This window comes from Pongo pygmaeus, chromosome 1 (genome assembly GCF_028885625.2).
Source record: "Pongo pygmaeus isolate AG05252 chromosome 1, NHGRI_mPonPyg2-v2.0_pri, whole genome shotgun sequence".
Classification (NCBI taxonomy): domain Eukaryota; kingdom Metazoa; phylum Chordata; class Mammalia; order Primates; family Hominidae; genus Pongo; species Pongo pygmaeus.
In genome coordinates this window covers 100,301,413-100,321,607 of record NC_072373.2, presented here as the reverse complement: position 1 = coordinate 100,321,607, position 20,195 = coordinate 100,301,413, and the positions used below count along the sequence as shown (strand labels likewise).

Here is a 20,195-nt window from a genome sequence, read left to right as displayed (position 1 = left end):
CCATCTCCAATACTCCTTTTTTAAACCTGCTTTATATTTTCCCATAGTATTTCTTCATCTAACATATTACAAAGAGGCAGTATAGCATTATAGTTAAGAAAACAAACTGAAGCCAGATTGCCTGGGATTATATCCCAATTCCATCACTTCTAAGATGTAAGATCTTGACTTCTCTGTGCTTCGTGTGTGTGTGTGTGTGTGTGTGTGTGTGTGTGTGTGTGTGTGTGTGTATTTAAAGTGGAATGGTTTCTGTCCATTGGAGCAGTACTTTGCATATAGTAATATGTGTACACCATTATTATTGTACTATTATTATTAACTACTAATTAATTTTATTTTCCTTCTCTCCCATTGGAATATAAATTCCATGACAGCAGAGGGTTTTTTTTTTTACTTTCTTCATTGCTGTATTCACAGCTCCTAGAACGGTGCCTAGCACATAGTAGACACTCAGTAAATATTTGTTGATCAAATTATGTTATTTCTGGAGTGATGAGGATAAGGAGGGTCAAGGAAGATGAGGTATATGTTTAAAACTTTTACAAAGAGAATGTACTCATGTAGCCTTGTGCCCCAAAAAGCTTTATAAGCTTGCATGGAAAATGGACATATAGACAAATAAATTACAACACAGTACTACAAGATATGGAAGAATGAGTACGTAACTCTAAGGGGAAGGCAATGCAGTTGAGGAAAGCTTCCTAGAGGAGTAATAATGTGAGAGTTGGGTTCTTAAAGATGCATAGTTCCACCAAACAAAGTGTGAGACGGATGGGACAGCCTTTGAATAGCAGGTGCAAAAGCAAAGAAGTATGAAACATAGCAGTGGCTCTGAAAACTGCAAGAAGTGGAAGTTGAGAGGTGAGGAGCATTTTCAGTGTTTTGAGCTATTAAAAATTTCATCTTATCCTTCTGCCTTACCCACTCCCATACTCCTAACATCTCCAAGTAAGTGTTTGGCTGTAATTAGGAGCTTATTACTCCATTAAGACAAATATCTTGGGGTTTTTCTCATTATTTTCCTGAAAGTCTTTTTCTATTTTTCTGCTCCCCACAAGTTCCACTTTTTTATTATTATAACACTGTTCAGGCTCTAGATTCCCCTTGGTGTCTTTGGTATAAGAAATTCACATATAATTTTTACCTGTGGAGTATAGTGAAAAAGGAAGAAGACATATCTTTAAATTATATACACATACACACACATAGTTTTGTTACAGTATGGTAGCTTTGTTTAGGAATAGAAACACAGTTGTTCAGCTGAATTATTTTAGTAATTAATATTTTTAATCCTATAAACGTTGGTCTCTAGTCCCTTACCAATGATGTAAGTGGAGAAGCTTGCTTTTCAGTGTGTGACTCAAGACTTCTCAAGGTTGACTTTTTAAAATCAGGGTTGGGGTTCTGCTTTTTTCCACCCACCTTCCTTCTATACATGGAGTCAGGAAAACACCCTTGATGACAGCACAAACTAAAAAAAGCAGTAGCATTAATCTACTCTGTTAGTTTCTGGCACTGCCTCTGTTTATACTCATATTGGATTGTGATTGTGTATCTGTCTCTGAGAGTCCCTTAAGGTAGGAATCATAACTAAGGTGTACATTTGTACACCTAGTTCAATGCCTAGTTCATAATGGATGCTCATTAAACATTTGTTGAATTGGATTGAATTGAACTGAATTGAACTGGACTATGGCACCAACGGAGAAGGGGATTTTTGAGTTTGCTTTTAAGTGAGATTGATTTAAAATGAATTTAGAAAGAAAAATTATTCTTTTGTTTTTAAACATAGTCTAAATTTGGGGTACAGCTACCAATATGTTCATTCCCCATAATTTTTTAAGCATTTTGAGCAATGACTCATCAGAGTCCCCAAATAGTTTTTTTTTTTAAGTCACAGTGGCCCTAGGAAACAAAATTAGGCTTGGTAAATATAAATAGTAAGTGTGTTCTCATTATAGTCAGGAATGTGGGGTCTTGTAGATATACAGAGGAGGATCTTTATTTCTTCCCTTTGAAGCAGAGTTGGAAATGAACCAAAGATCCCCTGATAAATTCCTATAGGGCTTCCCAGCACATTTATTTCATTCTTTGTAGAAGTCACCAAGACTTGTTGTGTTATTATTCAAAAAAAAATCAGTGCTACCTCATTTCCTAACACTTGCTTTCTGACCTCCAATTGTGTCTAGTCCAACTGGCCAAAAAGCCAGGCCAAAGATGTCTGTATTTCCGTAGAGGAACAAATGAACTTAGCTTCTACTCCTTTCCCTCTACTTTGCAATTTTTTCTTTTGCAAAGGAGTTTGGAATTTAAATTCTCCAAGCCCAGAATCTTTCAATGCAAGATGGTAATAAAACTGCAAAACAATGGTAATAAGATAACTGGTCATTCCTCCAGTCCTCTGTCTTTTAAATATCTGTCTGCTCTGAGAGAGTCCTGAGCATCCAAATAACTTGTTGTTGCTGCTGTTGTTGTTGTTGAGACAGGGTTTCACTCCTGTCACCCAGGCTGGAATGCAATGGCACAATCTTGGCTCACTGCAACCTCTGCCTCCAGGCTCAAGTGATTCTCCTGCCTTAGCCTTCCAAGTAGCTGGGACTACAGGCACCTGTCTAATTTTTGTATTTTTTATAGAGATGGGGTTTCACTATGTTCCCCAGCCTGGTTTCGAACTCCTGGGCTCAAGCGATCCACCCGCCTCAGCCTCCCAAATTGCTGGGATTACAGCGTAAGCCACCGCGCCCATCCATCCAAATAACTTTTATATTATAAAGAAGGCTCTCTTGCCAATGGGTAGCTATTTTATTCATTTACTCAGCATAACTTTATTGGATACCTCTGTGTTAAGCCCTGGAGATCTAAGGTGAGTAAGACTTCCCCCTACCTCCCAAGAAGCTCACAGTCTATATTGGCAACAATTATACGGTGCTAAGATAGGAGTGGGATAAAGTAATAACAGTAATTAGTTCAGCATGGAGGGGTCTGGAAGGGCTTTACAGAAAAAGTGACTTTTATGTTTATGTATTTATGTATGTATGTATGTATGTATGAATGAGACCATGCCTGGCCAGAAAAGTGACTTTTAATCCTTAGTCTTAAAGAATAAGGTTCTTGCCAGGCGCAGTGGCTCACGCTTGTAATCCCAGCACTGTGGGAGGCTGAAGCAGGCAGATCACTTGAGGCCAGGGGTTTGAGACCAGCCTGGCCAACATGGTGAAACCCATCTCTACTAAAACTACAAAAATTAGCCAGCATGGTAGTGCATGCCTGTAATCCCAGCTACTCGGGAGGCTGAGGCAGGAGAATCGTTTGAACGTGGGAGGCAGAAGTTGCAGTGAGCTGAGATTGCGCCATTGCACTCCAGCCTGGGCAACAGAGCAAGACTCCGTCTCAAAAAAAAACAAAGAAGATTTCAGCAGAGAAAGAATAGCCCTACATTTCAAACATAGGACATAGTAAGAATAACTACTTGAGGTAGGAAAGCTCATGACATGTTTAGGAACAGTGAGTTGTTGGGCATGGATGGCATAGAGGCTGCACTCTGAGAGATGGAACAGACAAGTGGGAAGCAGTATTGCAAGATGCTGAAAGGCACAGAATCTAGAGCCTGGATCTGAATCTCAGCTGTGCCACTTATTAGCTGTTGTGACCTTGGCAAGTCACTTAACCTCCCCTCTATAGCTTTGCTTCTTCATTTTTCAAAATGAGGATAATAGTAGCATCTTTTTGACAGGGCTGCATGCATATATGCATATATATACACACACATGGCTTTAAACAGTGCTCAGAACAAAATGAATATGAGTATTCGTTATTAGGCACATTATGAAAGGCCTTGAACTGTACATTTTCCATAAGTAAAAGAAAGGTTTTAAAGCAGAAGAAGGGAGAGTATACAACAGGATATAATCTGTATTTTGTTTATTTTTTAATTTTTTTTTTTATTAGAGACAGGGTCTCGCTCTGTTGCCCAGGTTGGTCTCGAACTCCTGGGCTCGAGCAGTCCACCCGCCTTAGCCTTCTAAAGTGCTAGGATTACAGGCCTGAGCCACCGTGCCTGGCCTGTAATCTGCATTTTAGAAAAGTAACTCTGGTGCCACTCTGGAGAGTAGATTGGGTAAGTAAGAAACTATTGACAACGTACAAGCTCTGAGACAGTTTCAAGAGTACAGATAACAGGTGCTGATGTAACATGGTACTGAGTTAATATAGTGGCCTTGCCCTTAAAAATTCTGGGATCCTATATAGAAACTTCAGACTTGAAATGTTAGTCTTAATAGATCTTACAAATTTAATTCTAAAAAAAACAAAATGAAGACCCTGGGGAAGAGCACAGAAGGACTGTCCTTGCAGTATGGATGTTGTAGTGCTCAACTGATGCTTCCATTCTATACCCAAATATCAGACCAGTACCTCCTGCCTACTATTCATGATATATTTTCATCTGGTTAGATGTCCAGAGCAAGACATTCTATTTTTGGAGATGCTTTTGTTTTTTCCTTCAAGTAACCTCAAACTACTTATCAGTTTCCTAGAGGAAGTTCTGGCTTCTGGACTGCACAGCCGAAGCAAGGAGAGCTCTCAAGTCACATCAAGGTCAGCGAGCAGAAGATGAAACGGTGGTTGGGGGAAGGGCACAGCTTCCTCTCTTGCCCCCAGTACAGGCTTTCCCTACTAACCAGAGGTGTTGGAGAGCAGCTTTGGGTTCTGTGCTGGTTGTTAGAACTCATCTCCAGGTAGCCCACGGATATGTGGTTGGCACAGACACAAGGCTCCCAGAGTTGTCCTAACAATAAGTCTGAGCCCATCTCAACCCACTTTTCTCCGGTAGTCTTTTTGTATCTGTTAGCACAATCACTTAAGTTACTGATGAATTTTGTTGGGATCTGACTTGGGGAAAGGGTTATCAGAGCCTAGAGGGGCTTAAAAAGTAATCATTTGATGTACATACCACATTCCTTGGCTTTCTTTCTCTTCCCTTGACCCTTTCTGGTTTTCAGTAACCACATTCCTGCACAACTCATTTCTGAAAACCTACTATGTTTCTTTACAGAGCCATCCAAAAATTTTTTGTCCCTACATAGCAATTTTCTGTGGCACTGAGAAACCATGTATGACCACAATAAAAATCCATTTTGTGAAAAGATATGAGTGATTTAGTTTTATTTCTTTGAGGCTAATTTATGGGAATTTATGAGGTGGGACATAAGCTGGTTTCACACCAAACATAATGAAGGCATTACTTCTACCTGAAGGATATTTAAAGTATGTCAAGGCAAATAATAAATTTTAGTGTCAATTTCACCTCTCTTGAAAACAGGAGAAAGTGATAGTATCATTATTGCCAGGAAATTAAGGCATCCTCAAATCATTATAGCAAAAATACCAAAGCACAATCCCTCCCTGGTTGTTTTGTGTGTGTGTGTGTGTGTGTGTATGTGTGTGTGTAAACTTGTATGTTGACAAATATTCTCTAGCATCAAACAGCAAGGGTCAAATCTATGTCATATTTATATGGCTTTGGGAGTATTATTTAGCCTCTTTGTGGCTCAGCTTTCTCATCTATAAAATAGAACCTTCCTCATAGGATTATAAGAATTAAATGAGATCAGATGATACATGAAAAGTGCTTAAAACACTGGTATACAGTAATCACTTAATAAAATTTGACTAATAGTAAATAAGATTAATTTCTGTCTCCAAGTTGGGGTTACAGAATCACATGTAAAATGATTGGACTAATCATTTTAATCACTGTACATCTAATCATTGCACTAATAAGCAGTTCAAAAAATAGAGGGAAAAGCTGAAAGGTCATTCTGTCCCTCTCTTTTCTCCACTCCTCCCAGCTCTCAGCTGTTGTTTCTTTCTTTTAATTATTATTATTTTTTATTTTTAGTAGAGATGGGGTTTCACCATCTTGGCCAGGATGGTCTTGAACTCCTGACCTCATGATCCACCCGCCTCGGCTTCCCAAAGTGTTGGGATTACAGGCGTGAGCCACTGCACCCGGCCTCAGCTGTTGTTTCTTTACACACACACTCATGAAGTAAAATCCAAGTTCTTTTTTTTTTTTGCTTTTGTGGGTCCCTTTGGGTAATTTTTCTTCTCATTTTTTATAAGTATTTGAGACAGCCTGCACTTGGGGATGGAGTATTTTAAATGCAGCATTTTACAAGTTATATAGTCTTTTAAAATATGAAAAACTCCCTCCTCCAAGCAGGAATATCTGCGCTTCTCTTCCTATCAGCAAGATAACGCTGTGGAATAAAAAAAGCAAAAACAGAGACCTTCCTTATGACATTTTCCTCATTATTCATCTGCTTCCATTGTGCCTACTCAAATGACAATATCAAGAAGTCTAAGAAATGAGCCCTACCATCAGGGTGTTTGATGTCAGAAGTTGGCCTTTCTTTATTAAGAATCAAAGACTTGTATTTTTTTGTAAGATTTACAGAGCTGATTCCATTTCTACTGGCCCTTTATTTTTGGGCCCTTTAAAAACATCACTTTAATTAAGGTCTTGTATGCTTTTAATAATCCTCTCCCCCATAGGTGGAAATGCCCTGGTCAAAACCTCTGTGTTCCATTTACTCCACAAAAGCCAAGGATATTTGTTCTTAGACAACTGTGTTTGAATAACAGTTTTTGTCCAGTAAACTTGCAAGCAGCAGTTGACAAGTTTTTATGTCTAATAGTTCCCTTCTTTCTCCCTTAAGTGAAGTTATAAAATATTCCATTATAGAATACAGCTACTAGCAGTCGCGTCTTATCCTCAGACGTTGTTAGGGAGGTACCCCCATCATGAGGTCCTCCCAGTGTCTTATCTCCACCACAGACAGAAACTGGCTGGGAGTGATTTCTGTGGTTTATGTGCGTGTAGTGTCAAGCTCACTGAGGAGCGCTGAGGAGACAGCGCTATAAAAATGTGTAAAGGAACCCATACGTTCTCAGATTTCTCACTTAAGCATTGGTCTTTGGAAAACAGTCCCACCTACATCCCAATTCAGGTGCCACGAGGTTCACCTGGTGAGACAAACCAGCTTCAAGAATAGGCCAGGGGAAGTGGAAAGGGGTGAGTGACAGGACAAAGGGAGAACAGGTGAACGAAAGTAGGGGCAGGATCACAGGATGGAGCAGGGCAGAGAGAAGAGAGGACACCAGAGATTTATGTAACATCTTAAGAGAGCAGACAGGCAGGGAAGGTTCTGCTGCCCACATGCATCTGCTCTGGAATCTGAAAATTACTTTGGAGGGTTTTTCTTTTTCATTAGCCCCTCTGCCTGATGTTTCACAATGCTCTGGCACCTATCTGATAAGGCACAAAAGGAACCCTGGACCTCGCATATAGGAGGCACTCAAATATTTGTTTTATTTATCTGTCTATCTGTTTTTGAGACAGAGTTTCACTCTGGTGCCCAGGCTGGAGTGCAGTGGTGCAATCTTGGCTCACTGCAACCTCTGCCTCCCAGGTTCGAGCGATTCTCCTGCCTCAGCCTCCCAAGTAGCTGGGATTACAGGCGTGTGCCACCACACCCGGCTAATTTTTTTTTGTATTTAGTAGAGATGGGGTTTCAACATGTTGGTCAGGCTGGTCTTGAACTTCTGACCTCAAATCATCCACCCGCCTCGACCTCCCAAAGTGCTGGGATTACAGGCGTGAGCCACCACACGCAGCCCAATATTTGTTGACTGATAGAAACTACTGGGAAAGGAGGAAGATGGGGCAAATGATGAATTACTTTTTTCCCATAAATCAGAATCTATTTAAATGATAACTCTAAACCACTCCTGTATGTTTGTCCAGCAAGTCCTCAAAAAATCGTGCAGGCTATTTCCTCACCAGTACATTTGGACATTTTGCTTCCTCACATATGAAGACACCCTGGATTTGCTCATTATTTTTTCATCGCTCTTTAAACAAGGGGTTAGAAAATAGAGACGGTGGGAAGGGGACAAGATGGTTTGGGGAACGTGGTGTGTGCACACTCATGCCCATGGGAGGCGGTTACAAAATCTGAAGAGGAGATTGCAGTCAGGAAGCCTGGATTCTAATCCATTTAGCCAGTAACTTGATGTATAAACTTGGGCAAGTCAGTTGATCTGGCATGCCCTGTTTCCTCATTTTCCAAATGGAAATATTAATACTCTATATACCTTACAAGGTGGCACTAAAAGTGTAAAGAAATGACATATAAGAGCATTTTGAAAGGATAAAGTTCTGTGTCAGTCTAAAATCGCGGAATTAATTGGTATGCTGAATGGAAAGAAGTTGAGAGGAATATCATTGGATTAGGAGGAAAGGTGGAACTGGAAAGGAGAGGGAGCCCCTCCTTCATTTGACAGAGACCATTAAAAGCCAAAACAGCCTCCACTATTCAAACCACAAATTTAGCCAACGCTTTTATCTTGAGACATCTCTGGAAAAATGATTTTTCCTTTTCCCTGCTCCTCAGTGCCAGGGATTTTTATTCATTTTGTAGTTATTGCATGCTTGCCATATGCCAGACAATGTGTTTATTAGCTTATTATGATTTCAAAATTAGCCCTGGAAGATAACACATATCTTCAAAGGACTCTCAGAGGTCATCTCATATCTTCCCCTAACTTTCCTTGTTGATAAAAATGGCAGTTCATCCCTCACCACTTAATACGTGGAGGGACGCGGGCCTAAAGAAATTCAGTGACTTGACCAAAGCCCAGAGTGGTGATGAAACCAGTACCCAAGCGCGGGGTTTCTCACTCCCCTTTTCCATCACACGTATATATATTAAAAAGACATGAAGTTACTAAGATGTGTCCTGGAGGCTCTGAGGCAGATCTGCTGTAGGAGAGAACAGCAGAGGCTTCTCTAGTCAGGGCATTCTCTGGGCGTTCAGCCCTTCCCTCCACTGGGCTCCAGCGCTGTAGAGAGGGTGGGATTTTTACCTATCAGTGTAGCGGGAAAAGATACCCAGGTGGCAGGAAGTTTAAGCCTCACCTGGAACTTCTATTGAAAGCCACTTGGTATAAAGGATAATGGTTTGGAGACAGAGTTCTATTCCTGCCAGCATTGACACTGTGTCTGCAAATCCCTCAGCTATTCTGAGTCTCCGTTTTCTCCCCGTGAGATGGAGATCATAAAATCCGCCTCATCCTTGGGATTATTCTCCTGAGGCTACAATAAGGCCTGAGGCTTTGTACGCTGGAAGAAACGTGTATTAATAGCAACTTCTGTCCCACCCCATCCCCCAACACGTCGATCCCCTCCGGAGCATAAAACTCTCCCCCAGCATCTGACCTGCCCAGGCCACCCTAGCACCTAGGAGCGTGAATTCCTGATGCGGGTTCTGGGTGGCGCGCCCTCCCGGTTCCCGCTCTCGTTTTTGTTTGTGGTCGGGTAAGGCGATGCTGTAAAGGCTAGCGACCTCCAATCTTCACGAATCCGCACGTCTCTCCATTAACCACCGCGCCCGCCCACTGGGCCCCGGGGCGGCCGGCGGCCGGGTCTCTCGGGCTCCGCGTGTCGCCCGAGCCGCCGCCGGAGCGAGGGTCCCTGCCCCCTGGGGAGCGGTCTCCGGCCGCTTCGAGGCCGCCTTCTTCCCCCTCCGTGAGTCAGAAACAAAGGCGGGGGGGTGGGGGGAGCGCCCGAGCTGCGGCTCCGCGATTCGCCCTTTATTCTGAACTCGCAACGTCAGCGGCCCGCGGATGGAGCTGCGGGGTGCGGACAGGGCCGCCCACAGCGCACCGGGCCGGGGGAGCGGCCGCGCTGGGCCGGGCGGGCGGGTGGCGGGGGCGCGCTCGGGGACCCGGGCCGCGTGGGCGCTGGGATGGAGGGCGCCGAGGGGCGGGGAGCGGGCGTGCGTGTGTGTGCGAGTGCGAATGCGAGGGAGGCCGGCCTTGAGTGAAACCGGAGCTACAAAGAAGGGGAGAGTCCGGGAGCGGGAGGGCGCGAGGGAGGAGCGGCGGCGCCGGGGCAGCTCCGACGCCCTCCCGGGGGGAAGGAGCACCCGCGGTGCCGCCGAGGCCCCGACGCGGGGCCGCCCGTCGGCCCGCCGCCCCGCGCCCGCGCCCGCGCCCGCTGGGAATGATGAAGAAGAACAATTCCGCCAAGCGGGTGAGTGCGCCTGCCCGCCCTGCGGCCGCCGCCGCCTCCGCGCTCCGACGACCCCCGCTCCGTCTGCGCCGCGGCGGCCTGGGAGACCCCCGGCCCGGCCGCGCCCCCGCCCCGGCGGCCCGCTCCCCTCGGCTTTGGCCCCGGCCCCGGCCCGGGGCTCTCGGCCCTGCGAGGCGCCCGCGAGGGCTTTTGTTTGTTTACTCGCCTCGGGGGGCTTCAACTTGGCTGAGTTTCCCCCCGACCCGCACCTCCCCCGCCCCCGGGCGCCGGGCGAGCGTTTGCCTCGTGCTCCGCCGTGGCGAGGAGACAATGGGTGAGAAAACCAGAGAAACGCCGTTAGTCCCCGCGCGGCGAGGACGGGGCGGCGGGGGCGCAGGGCCTGGAGGGCACCCGGGAGCCTCTCCGCGCCCGGCCGGCGCCCCTGCCACTTGCAGCCCCGGTTGTTTATTCGGGAGCGGGGGAGGGGAGCGGGTGGAGTTCCTCGGAGTGAAAACCTTTCCGAACTGGGAGCGAACCTGGGGCGGCCCCCCGCCCCCCGGCCGCAGCCTTCGGAGGAGACTGGGCCGCCGAGGCGGTCGTGAGAGACGGACGGAGAGGAAGCCGCGGCTGGAATGTCCTAACCGCCCGCTTCTCATGTTGTCCTGGGGCAGGGGCCTCAGGATGGAAACCAGCAGCCTGCACTGCCCGAGAAGGTCGGCTGGGTCCGGAAATTCTGCGGGAAAGGAATTTTCAGGGAGATTTGGAAAAACCGCTATGTGGTGCTGAAAGGGGACCAGCTCTACATCTCTGAGAAGGAGGTGGGTGCCTCTTGCCTCTAACTCTCCGTTTTCTCATACCCCCCACTTTGTCACTCCACAAGGGCTCGCCTAGCTTACTCCACCCCCGTTTTGTTCCAAAGGCAAGTTCAGTGGTCTCCTCTCTACCCCGATCTCATCTGCAGAGAAAGGCCACCCTTTAGTGAGAAGACCAGAGTGAGAATTAGAAGTTGAGTTGGCAGCTTACTCAGTGTTTTTTTGTTTGCAAATACCTTTCTGACAACAATGATAAGCCCCTCCCAAGATGCCCCAGAAGTTCTAAGTGTCCCTTGCTGCCTCCCACCCTATCCTGGCCTCCTGAATATAGGATTTCTTTTCTATTTCTGCTGAAACAGTTTAGCCTATTCGCCACCCCTTCCTTTCCCCCCACCTTAACCCAGCCAGCCTCCCCTTTCCTGTCTGTGGCAGGAGCGAGCATAGGTCCTGTCCGTGGCGCATCCGCCCTGAATCACAGAAAACACACACGCACCCTGCCGTCAGGCCCCTGTGACCTCGGATCTGAGTGGCAGTTATTTTCGTTGAAGCCAGTGTCCCTAACCAGTATGCTCTCTGTTCCCCACCCCCACCCCATTTAAAAAAGGCAAGGAACCCATTTTCTACCCACTTCCTTCCCACCCCTCCATTTGTATCAGAAGGGAGAAAAATGGAGTTAAGAACCCTGTATGTCTTTGGATAGCTTTGGCTGTGTAGTTAACCATGAAAACCACAGTCTACACTGTGTCAAGACCTGAGCTATGATAATTGAATCCAGACCCATCTCCCTTTTTTCCCTAAGTCTTGGGATCAATAACGTGTACTAATGTGGATAAATCAGAATTGTCCCTACAGTGGTTAGAAGTCATTCCATTCCCTGCCTCTGTGACTGTCCAAAGGCAGTCAGTATAGCCTGGGAGACTGTCCTGTGTACCGGTTAGAGTGGCCCTTCCTCCCGCCCTCACGGGAGGGATTCTGTGTTCCCTCACCCAGGGCTAACTGAGAAGTCCTCCCTGAGTTCTAACCTCTTCTGCTTTCTGCAGTAGACACCCTTATTCAGTAGATTATATTTAGGTAAATAAAACCTTTTATGGTATTCAAACAGATACACACACACACCCTGAGACAAAGTACTCATCTAAAAGAACATCTACTGAGGCATCTAGGGAAGAACTAAGCTGTGCCACAGCCAAAGAGATCCCTCTCAAGGGTATTGAAACCTAGCTGTTGACACAAAGCTAGCAAGTTGGTGATGGAAAGTCTTAGGAGTGAGGTGAGGGCACTTTTCTTGGTCTGTCATCCAGGCTGGAATGCAGTGGCTCGATCACAGCTCACTTCAGCCTCCACCTCCCAGGCTCAAGTGATCCTACCACGTCAACCTCGGAGTAGCTGGGACTACAGGTGGGTGCCACCATGTCTGGCTAGTTTTTGTATTTTTTGTAGAGACAGTGTTCCGCATTGTTGACCAGGCTGCTCTCAAACTCCTGGCCTCAAGTGAACCACCCGCCTCAGCCTCCCAAAGTGCTGGGATTACAGGTGTGAGCCACCGTGCCCGGCCAGGAGGATTTATTTTTAAGAGTTTCCTCTGCCCAATCACAAATCCTCCAGAAAGTTTTCTCCACAATTTTCTGGCTTTCTAATTAAAAAAAAAAAAAAAAAAAAAAACAAGTGTCAAAGTGTATCTCCTGTCTTCCCCGAACTTCTTAATTGCAGGAAACTCTAGTTACGAATCAGGGAGAACTTCCTACACGTCAAAGGGAAAAACATAATAGTGAAAGGGTAAGAGGAATAAGACATCCATTGCTTGTTTGTATTTGCCCAAAGAGCAGAGTCTGGGGGCAAAAACATAGCTGATCCTTGCTTTTGGGAACAGAGACAGGGGAAAGGATGGAATGACCTCAGCCTAGGATATCTGGTGTCCTATGAGTCAGGACCATCTGACTGGTCATGGAGCCAGCTGTCTCCTGCTGGGAAGGGCACAGGAAAGAGGGACTAGGCATATTGATACTATGCCTTTTTGGAGCCAGTTTCCATGCTACAGTGGGCCTGGTTAAAAATGAAATTGACAGAGGACTCTGGGCTTTATTTTGCCCACTTGTGAAAAGCTCCAGGGCCAATAGAATCAAGACAGGGTGTTTGTTTTGTTTTGTTTTTTAGAGACATGGTCTCAGTCTGTCGCCCACGCTGGAGTGCAGTGTCACAATCGTAGCTCACTGCTGCCTTGACCTCCCAGGCTTAAGCAATCCTCCCACCTCAGCCTCTGGAGTAGCTGGGACTACAGGTGTGCACCACCACACCCAGCTAATTTTTTTTATTTTTTGTAGACATGGGGTCTCACTATGTTTCCCAGGCTGGTCTCAAATTCCTGGCTTCAAGTGATCCTCCTGCCTCAACTTCCTGAAATTCTGGGATTATAGGCGTGAGCCACAGTCCCTGGCCAAGATTTTTTTTTTAAGGCAGAGTGTAATCTATATCATTTGCTGTTAATGCAAGAAAATTTCTAACCCTATCTCCCAGAATTTTCACCAGTCTTTTTTGTTATTTCCTCTCTTAAAGGCAGGGTCTCCTACAACCACCTCTGCCATAGAATTTCTTCTGTGTTTGATAGTAATCATTTTCTTCCTTCTCAAAGGGCATCCTCTCTCAAAGAGGACTGGAGCACCTTATGATCACAGGCTGATGTGTAAGAACAGAAGCTAGACCTTAGGAAGACCTCATGGTAGAGGAAATTGGATTCGGGACAACTCTTTGGACAGGCGTGGGGAAAATCCCTTTCTATAGTCAAAGACAAAGAATCAGGGGAAAGGAAGGGTTAATTTGGAAAATGGGTAGTTATAAATGAGACTCTGGGAATTAGATATGCGGGGAAAAAAAAAAACAATGCGGTGGAGAACAAGGCTGCTTGGCTTTGTCCATCTTCCCAGGCACTGGAATATACTTGTCCTACTGCTTGCCTCACCCCATCTCCCATCCTCTCCACCAAGGGCTAACCTCTGTCAGTGTCTCCTCCTCCCCAGAGCTGCTTATCAGTCTGTATGCAAGCTAGAATAACTCCCTTTCCTTCCCTTCCCCTAAGGAAAACATTGTAAGTTAACTCTCTTCCCCTGGCTACATTCACACACCCAACACTTTCCTCTCCACGGTTTCTGGACTCTGCTGATAGTCTCAACTCTGGAGAAGGAGGGGGAGAGGAGGGATGATGCATCATCTCACATCCCTGCCACGTGTTTCTGGGAATTGTTCTTGGACACCCCTTGCCAGCACCTTGTCCTACTTCCACCCGTAATCATTGAAGGCCTCTGGCCGCTTTCCAGCCCAAAGCCAGGGAACCCTGGAAAGTGGGAGGCCCTGGAGGAGCCACGCCTTCCTGAAACAAATGGAGGTAGATGTATGAGGTGTCACTCACCAGAATGGGGCCATGTGGACATCTGTCCTGTCGTCAGCCTCCAGGTCCAGCAGCAATTCAGAAGGATGGGCAGATACAAGACTGTAGATGGTCTGGGTAATGGAAGGGAGAACCACTTCCCCCCTTCCAGGTTTCCAGGAACCAGGAGGATAGATGAGTTCACCTCCATGCACACGAGTCCTATTTCAGAGCTTGGGAAGTTGGGGACTGTTTTGGAAAATAATTTCAGTCAGGGTGGGTAGATGTCATCCAAGGAAGACGTTAGACTACTATTATCTGTTTGTTTAGTTTTAATGAGACAAGTGCTGGTGCTTTTAATTTCTCATTCCAGGAAAACGTGACCAGCTTTTTCCTGAGGTGTTCCAACCCTGGGCTCAAGTCACAAAGGGTGGACAGACTGCACGGTCTGGGCTTGTAACTAAGTCTCCTCTCTGTAACTTTGGTCCTTGCAAGCCAAAACAAATCCATAAGCCACTGCTTCAGAGTCCCAGAGTTGTAGGAGCACCGCCTTAGGGGAAAAGAGAAAACATTGTGGTCAGTTTCAAATGGACCTGCGAAGAAATGTTCCTAGAGCCACTTTGCAGTGCTCAGAAAAGGCTAGTTGGGGTTGGAGGATGTCACTAGGAATGTGGCCTCGATGAGACGTTCAGCAGGAGTGCTAAGAGCTAAATGTTGCTTAAACCTGCTAAAGGTAGAACCAGAGTGCAGGACGGAGACTATAGCAGGGGAGGGCTAAGTTTAGATACGAGGAAGAGCTTCCTGGCAGTAAAGGGGGCCCAGGCACTCAAACTGGAATAATGGCAAGAAGTCACAGAAGTCACTTTTTTCCAAGTCTAAAGTGTAGTCTTCCAGGGAGAGTCTAAGTGCATTCTTGCCTAGAGATAGGGGGACGAAATAAATGGCTTTTCAGGTCTAGAGGGGTTAGTTTGGATTGTCACAGTACCTTAGAGGGAGGAGGAAAGGGTAGGAACTGTAATTGTAGTTTTCAGCTTCTCTGGACAAATTCAGCGAACTGAACACGGGGCTGCCGTCCTGTGGTGGCGATGCTCCTGAAATGAACAAGGAACATGTGTCTCTATAATTGTACATACCAGAGAAGGGAGCGAGGTGGGGTGGGAGAGCTATACTGCACACATGCGAGTGGGGAGGCCAGAGACCGCCCCTCGTTCCCTCCAGACACCCCGATACTGGCCCTGCCTTGATCTTCTTTCTGTGGACCATCAAGGGCCATACAGGTCTGTCTTACTGAGGGCAGTGGATCAACCATCTACCATGTCCCTTTAAGGACATGAGCCTTTTTAGAACATGTAAGCTGTGTCCTTAAGGAAAAGAGTGGGGCAATTGGTGAAAAGAGGCATAGCGGGATTCTGGAAATGGCAGCCTGGCTAAGGAGAGTGAAGAGAAGGGGTTTAAACAGAAACACACCTTAACATTCAAGACTTGGAGTTGCCCTAGTGTCCTCCTCAGTGTCAGGCCCTTGTAGGCTTTGGGCAGGCCCTCTCCTCTCCTGGCGTGCCTCCCTCTCCTCAGGCTTCCTCTGCTTCCCAAGATGATCTAAACTAACAGTCTGGGTGGAGGGGCTAAATAATTTTATCCTCCTCACCTCACCCCAACCCTCCCCTAGGTAAAAGATGAGAAAAATATTCAAGAGGTATTTGACCTGAGTGACTATGAGAAGTGTGAAGAGCTCCGGAAGTCCAAGAGCAGGAGCAAGAAAAATCATAGCAAGTTTACTCTTGCCCACTCCAAACAGCCCGGTAACACGGTATGTTTCTCCTGCCACCTTGGCCGCTGGAACATGGACAGGGTTGGAGGGGGCAGGGGAGAACTCCTTCCCCTCAGTTTCTCTCTCAACAATCTTGGCTCAGAGGCCCTGAATTGCTCTCCTGCTGGCTTTTATCATTTCGCCTGAGAATATTGTAGCCATTTCCTTCTTTCCAGGCAGGCCAGCCTTTAACCTGTTCAGCCACAAAGATCATCTGTCTATATATCTCTTTATTTTTCTCTGTCTTATACACACACATCCACACATGTGCATATTTACATCCCTTAGAAGAAAATCCCTGTCCTTGTACCCTGATAGGTGGTTGAAGTTCTGAATCTAATTCATCTTGTCTGAGGGAACCCAGGGAAGTTATTCCTGTCACATTCTATTTCTTCAAACATTGAAAGATTTGTATTTTAATACCTATCCTTCATCAGACTTCCTCTAATTGTCTCCAATACCATACTAATATTCAGTATCCTTCTTAGCTCTTCCTTGGTCATTTCTAAAACAACCTCCTAGCTGTGCATTTTGCAGGAATAGAAGCTGGGTTTCCTTAAGTTATGGATGACTCTGGAAGCAGAATATCTCTCCTTCCTGGAGCTGGGTCTAAGAAAGTGAGATTATAATCTCTTATTTCTTCACTGTCAAGGTGAGGCACCACCTCTAAAACCCTGGCTGAAACAGGAATCTTCCCCTCACAGGCACCCAACCTGATCTTCCTGGCAGTGAGTCCAGAAGAGAAGGAATCGTGGATCAATGCCCTCAACTCTGCCATCACCCGAGCCAAGAACCGTATCTTGGATGAGGTCAGGGGGCTCACTGTGGGGAGAGGGAGGGACGCTGGGGCAGAGGGAGCAGCTGTGACCCACTGAAGGGGGAGGATTGTGCAGGCCCCATTTACTCACTCCCCCACCAGCTCTACTTCTTTACCTCCCTTTTAAAAGCCCTGATCTCTTTCTGCCTTCTCTCCAAGTCTCATATGACACCTCCTCTTCCCCGCTTCATGATGCGGGAGCCAGCCTTGGGTCAGCTTAAAGAGCCCCTTCGTGTACAGTAAATCCCCTTGCCCATGGATTCATTCAGAAGCAGTGAATGGAGTGGGCACATGTTCAGGCCTCAGGATGCTGGGTTGGGACAGCGAGTCGCTGAAGAGCACTTATGACTCACAGTACATCTCTTCAGGTCACCGTTGAGGAGGACAGCTATCTTGCCCATCCCACTCGAGACAGGGCAAAAATCCAACATTCCCGCCGCCCCCCAACAAGGGGACACCTAATGGCTGTGGTATGTAAGACTGTAATAAACATTGCCAAAGGGCCCATTCTGTGTCAGTCCATCTCAGACAGAACTGTATGCCACCAGAGGCATTTGTGGGAGGCTTCCTTGATGCCAAGATCAAAGGCAAGGGAAGTCCTTCCACCCCATGCCTCTGCCTGATCTAAATCAAAAAAGATTTATTCAGCACCCATTAGGAGTTCAAAAGTCCTGGCTCCCAGTAATGTTACCCTCTTTTGGAGAAAATGAGTTATACCCACAGGAAAATGAAAAATAAGCTACTGTATGGTGGCTGTCTTGATGGGTAACAACATGTAGTACTGTGGGCGTTTGGAGGAGAAAGGATCACAATGAACCCCTGAAACATACAAAGTGCTGGTTTTTTTCGTGCCTCTGAGCTCTTAAGTCTTTAGAGAGAGAGGCAGGCAGGTGTAGTGCAGAGAACACAGGCTTTGGAGTCAGAACCTGAGTTGGAACCTCACTGTAATCAGGTACCTGTGTGGTTCCCTGAAGTTGCATGTCTCCTACTGTAAAATGAGGCAGTAATCATGCCTGCCTTGAAGGGCTGCTGTGAGGAATAACTAAAACAACATATGTATAACTACATATTTGGTATTGAATACTCATTTTTAGTATTCTGGAAATAAGAGAACAAATTTTATTATAAGGCAAGGGGGCTGAATTGTGGGGCTCAGAGGATGCAGATGGAGGAGGACAGTCATTATGCCATGGGGAGCATCCTGTGTGTGTCAGATGCAGTTTAATGCTGACGGTCCACAATACCGAGGAAGAGGACGCCCCTCAGGAAGCTTATGGTAGAGTGGAGAATACGGGAAACAACAGAAACTAAATCACAGAAGAAGAAGCATTCAAGTCACTATCAAAGGAATAAGAAACAGCACATTCAGTAGGAGGGTTCAGTCAAGAGCAGAGGGCTTTGCCAGGCAAGGGGGCTCACACCTGTAATCCCAGTACTTTGGGAGGCTGAGACGGTGTATCACTTGAGGTCAGGAGTTTGAGACCAGCCATGGCCAACATGGTGAAAGCCTGCCTCTGCTAAAAATACAAAAAAAAAAGAGCTGGGCGTGGTGGTGCACACATGTAATCCCAGCTACTCGGGAGGCTGAGGCAGGAGAATGGCATGAACCCAGGAGGCGGAGCTTGCAGTGAGCTGAGATGGTGCCACTGCACTCCAGCCTGGGTGACAGAGCACGACTCTGTCTCTAAAAAAAAGTACTTCTCATTCAAGGAAGGCTTGTAGAGGAAAATGACCACAGCTTGCATCTTTTAGGCAGTCATTCCGAAAATCCCTCCTGATGACAGCTTTCCCCACTCATTCCCCCCTTCCTCCACAGGCTTCCACCTCTACCTCAGATGGGATGCTGACCTTGGACTTGATCCAAGAGGAAGACCCTTCTCCTGAGGAACCAACCTCTTGTGCTGAGAGCTTTCGGGTTGACCTGGACAAGTCTGTGGCCCAGCTGGCAGGGAGCCGGCGGAGAGCAGACTCAGACCGCATTCAGCCCTCCGCAGACCGGGCAAGCAGCCTCTCCCGACCTTGGGAAAAAACAGACAAAGGGGCCACCTACACCCCCCAGGCACCCAAGAAGTTGATGCCCACAGAGAAAGGCCGCTGCGCCTCCCTGGAGGAGATCCTATCTCAGCGGGACGCTGCCCCTGCCCACGCCCTCCAGCTGCGGGCTGAGGAACCCCCAACCCCTGCCCTCCCCAACCCAGGGCAGCTGTCCCGGATCCAGGACCTGGTAGCAAGGAAACTGGAGAAGACTCAGGAGCTTCTGGCAGAGGTTCAGGGACTGGGAGATGGGAAGCGAAAGGCCAAGGACCCCCCTCGGTCTCCGCCGGATTCTGAGTCAGAGCAGCTGCTGCTGGAGACGGAACGGCTGCTGGGAGAGGCATCATCGAATTGGAGCCAGGCAAAGAGGGTGCTGCAGGAGGTCAGGGAGCTGAGAGACCTGTACAGACAGATGGACCTGCAGACCCCCGACTCCCACCCCAGACAGACCACCCCGCACAGTCAGTACCGGAAGAGCCTGATGTGAGGGCAGGGTGGGGTCTGGAACTCGTCGGGTTGGACAGACTCTTATCTCCGTGTTGCTGGATAAAGCTTTTTTATTTACCTCAATCAAAAAAAACAAAAATGAACTCATTGCTCTTGCTGATGCCTGACCCCACTACAACCCTTATTGCCCCACCTACTTTCCATATGCCCCTCAGGTTTGAGGAAGTGACCCCGCAGCAGTAGTAGGAAGTTTTTACCCAGCCAGAGAGAGAGAAGGCACGGTAAAGACACAGTCTGACCACTCCACACACCGCCCGCCCCCAAGATGGCACGGGGAGTCCACTGCTGCTCCCAAGGATACAGTGGGCTTCTAAGCTTAGAGCGGGAGGGGGACAAGGGTGTTTTCTGTTACGTCCCACCCCAGGCCTTCAGTTTGAGGGTGAAGTTTCAGCTGCCCAACTCTAGTTGTAGGGATGTGGAGGCCAGTGTCACCTGTCCGTGCACGTGGAAGTGAAATTTATCCCAGCCTTGAGGAGGATTTGTGGAATTAAAATCTCCCCAGCCAGACACTGGCTTCTCATTCCTAGCAGTCTCTGATTGAGATCGAGCTGCCTGGATTTTCTTACATGAGGTGTTTCTTCCCTTCATCTTCCACACCCTTCCCAACCTTGACTCAAAGATCCAACCTTGTCGGGCGCAGTGGCTCACGCCTGTGATCCCAACACTTTGGGAGGCCAAGGCGGGTGGATCACCTGAGGTCAGAAGTTTGAGACCAGCCTGACCAACATGATGAAACCCAGTCTCTACCGAAAATACAAAAAATTAGCCAGGCATGGTGGTGG

General features: G+C 47.2%; 2 protein-coding genes across 3 annotated transcripts in view; both read left to right on the top strand.

Annotated features, from left to right (window-relative positions):
- The window catches only part of VPS45 (vacuolar protein sorting 45 homolog), a 77,835-nt gene extending 72,691 nt beyond the window's left edge, over positions 1-5,144 (top strand). For both annotated transcript variants that reach the window (XM_054455833.2, XM_063663886.1), the window contains one exon: positions 4,528-5,144. In XM_054455833.2, the coding sequence (XP_054311808.1) occupies positions 4,528-4,615 (88 nt within the window). In that variant the 3' untranslated portion in view covers positions 4,616-5,144. The remainder of the gene's footprint in view (positions 1-4,527) is intronic.
- A 4,573-nt stretch (positions 5,145-9,717) lies between these two features.
- Positions 9,718-19,500, top strand: PLEKHO1 (pleckstrin homology domain containing O1). Its single transcript, XM_054455779.1, has 6 exons — positions 9,718-10,096; positions 10,747-10,893; positions 15,915-16,055; positions 16,760-16,864; positions 17,241-17,342; positions 18,689-19,500. The coding sequence occupies exons 1-6, from the start codon at positions 10,067-10,069 to the stop codon at positions 19,391-19,393; spliced, it is 1,230 nt and encodes a 409-aa protein (XP_054311754.1). The 5' UTR covers positions 9,718-10,066; the 3' UTR covers positions 19,394-19,500.
- Positions 19,501-20,195: the final 695 nt, after the last annotated feature.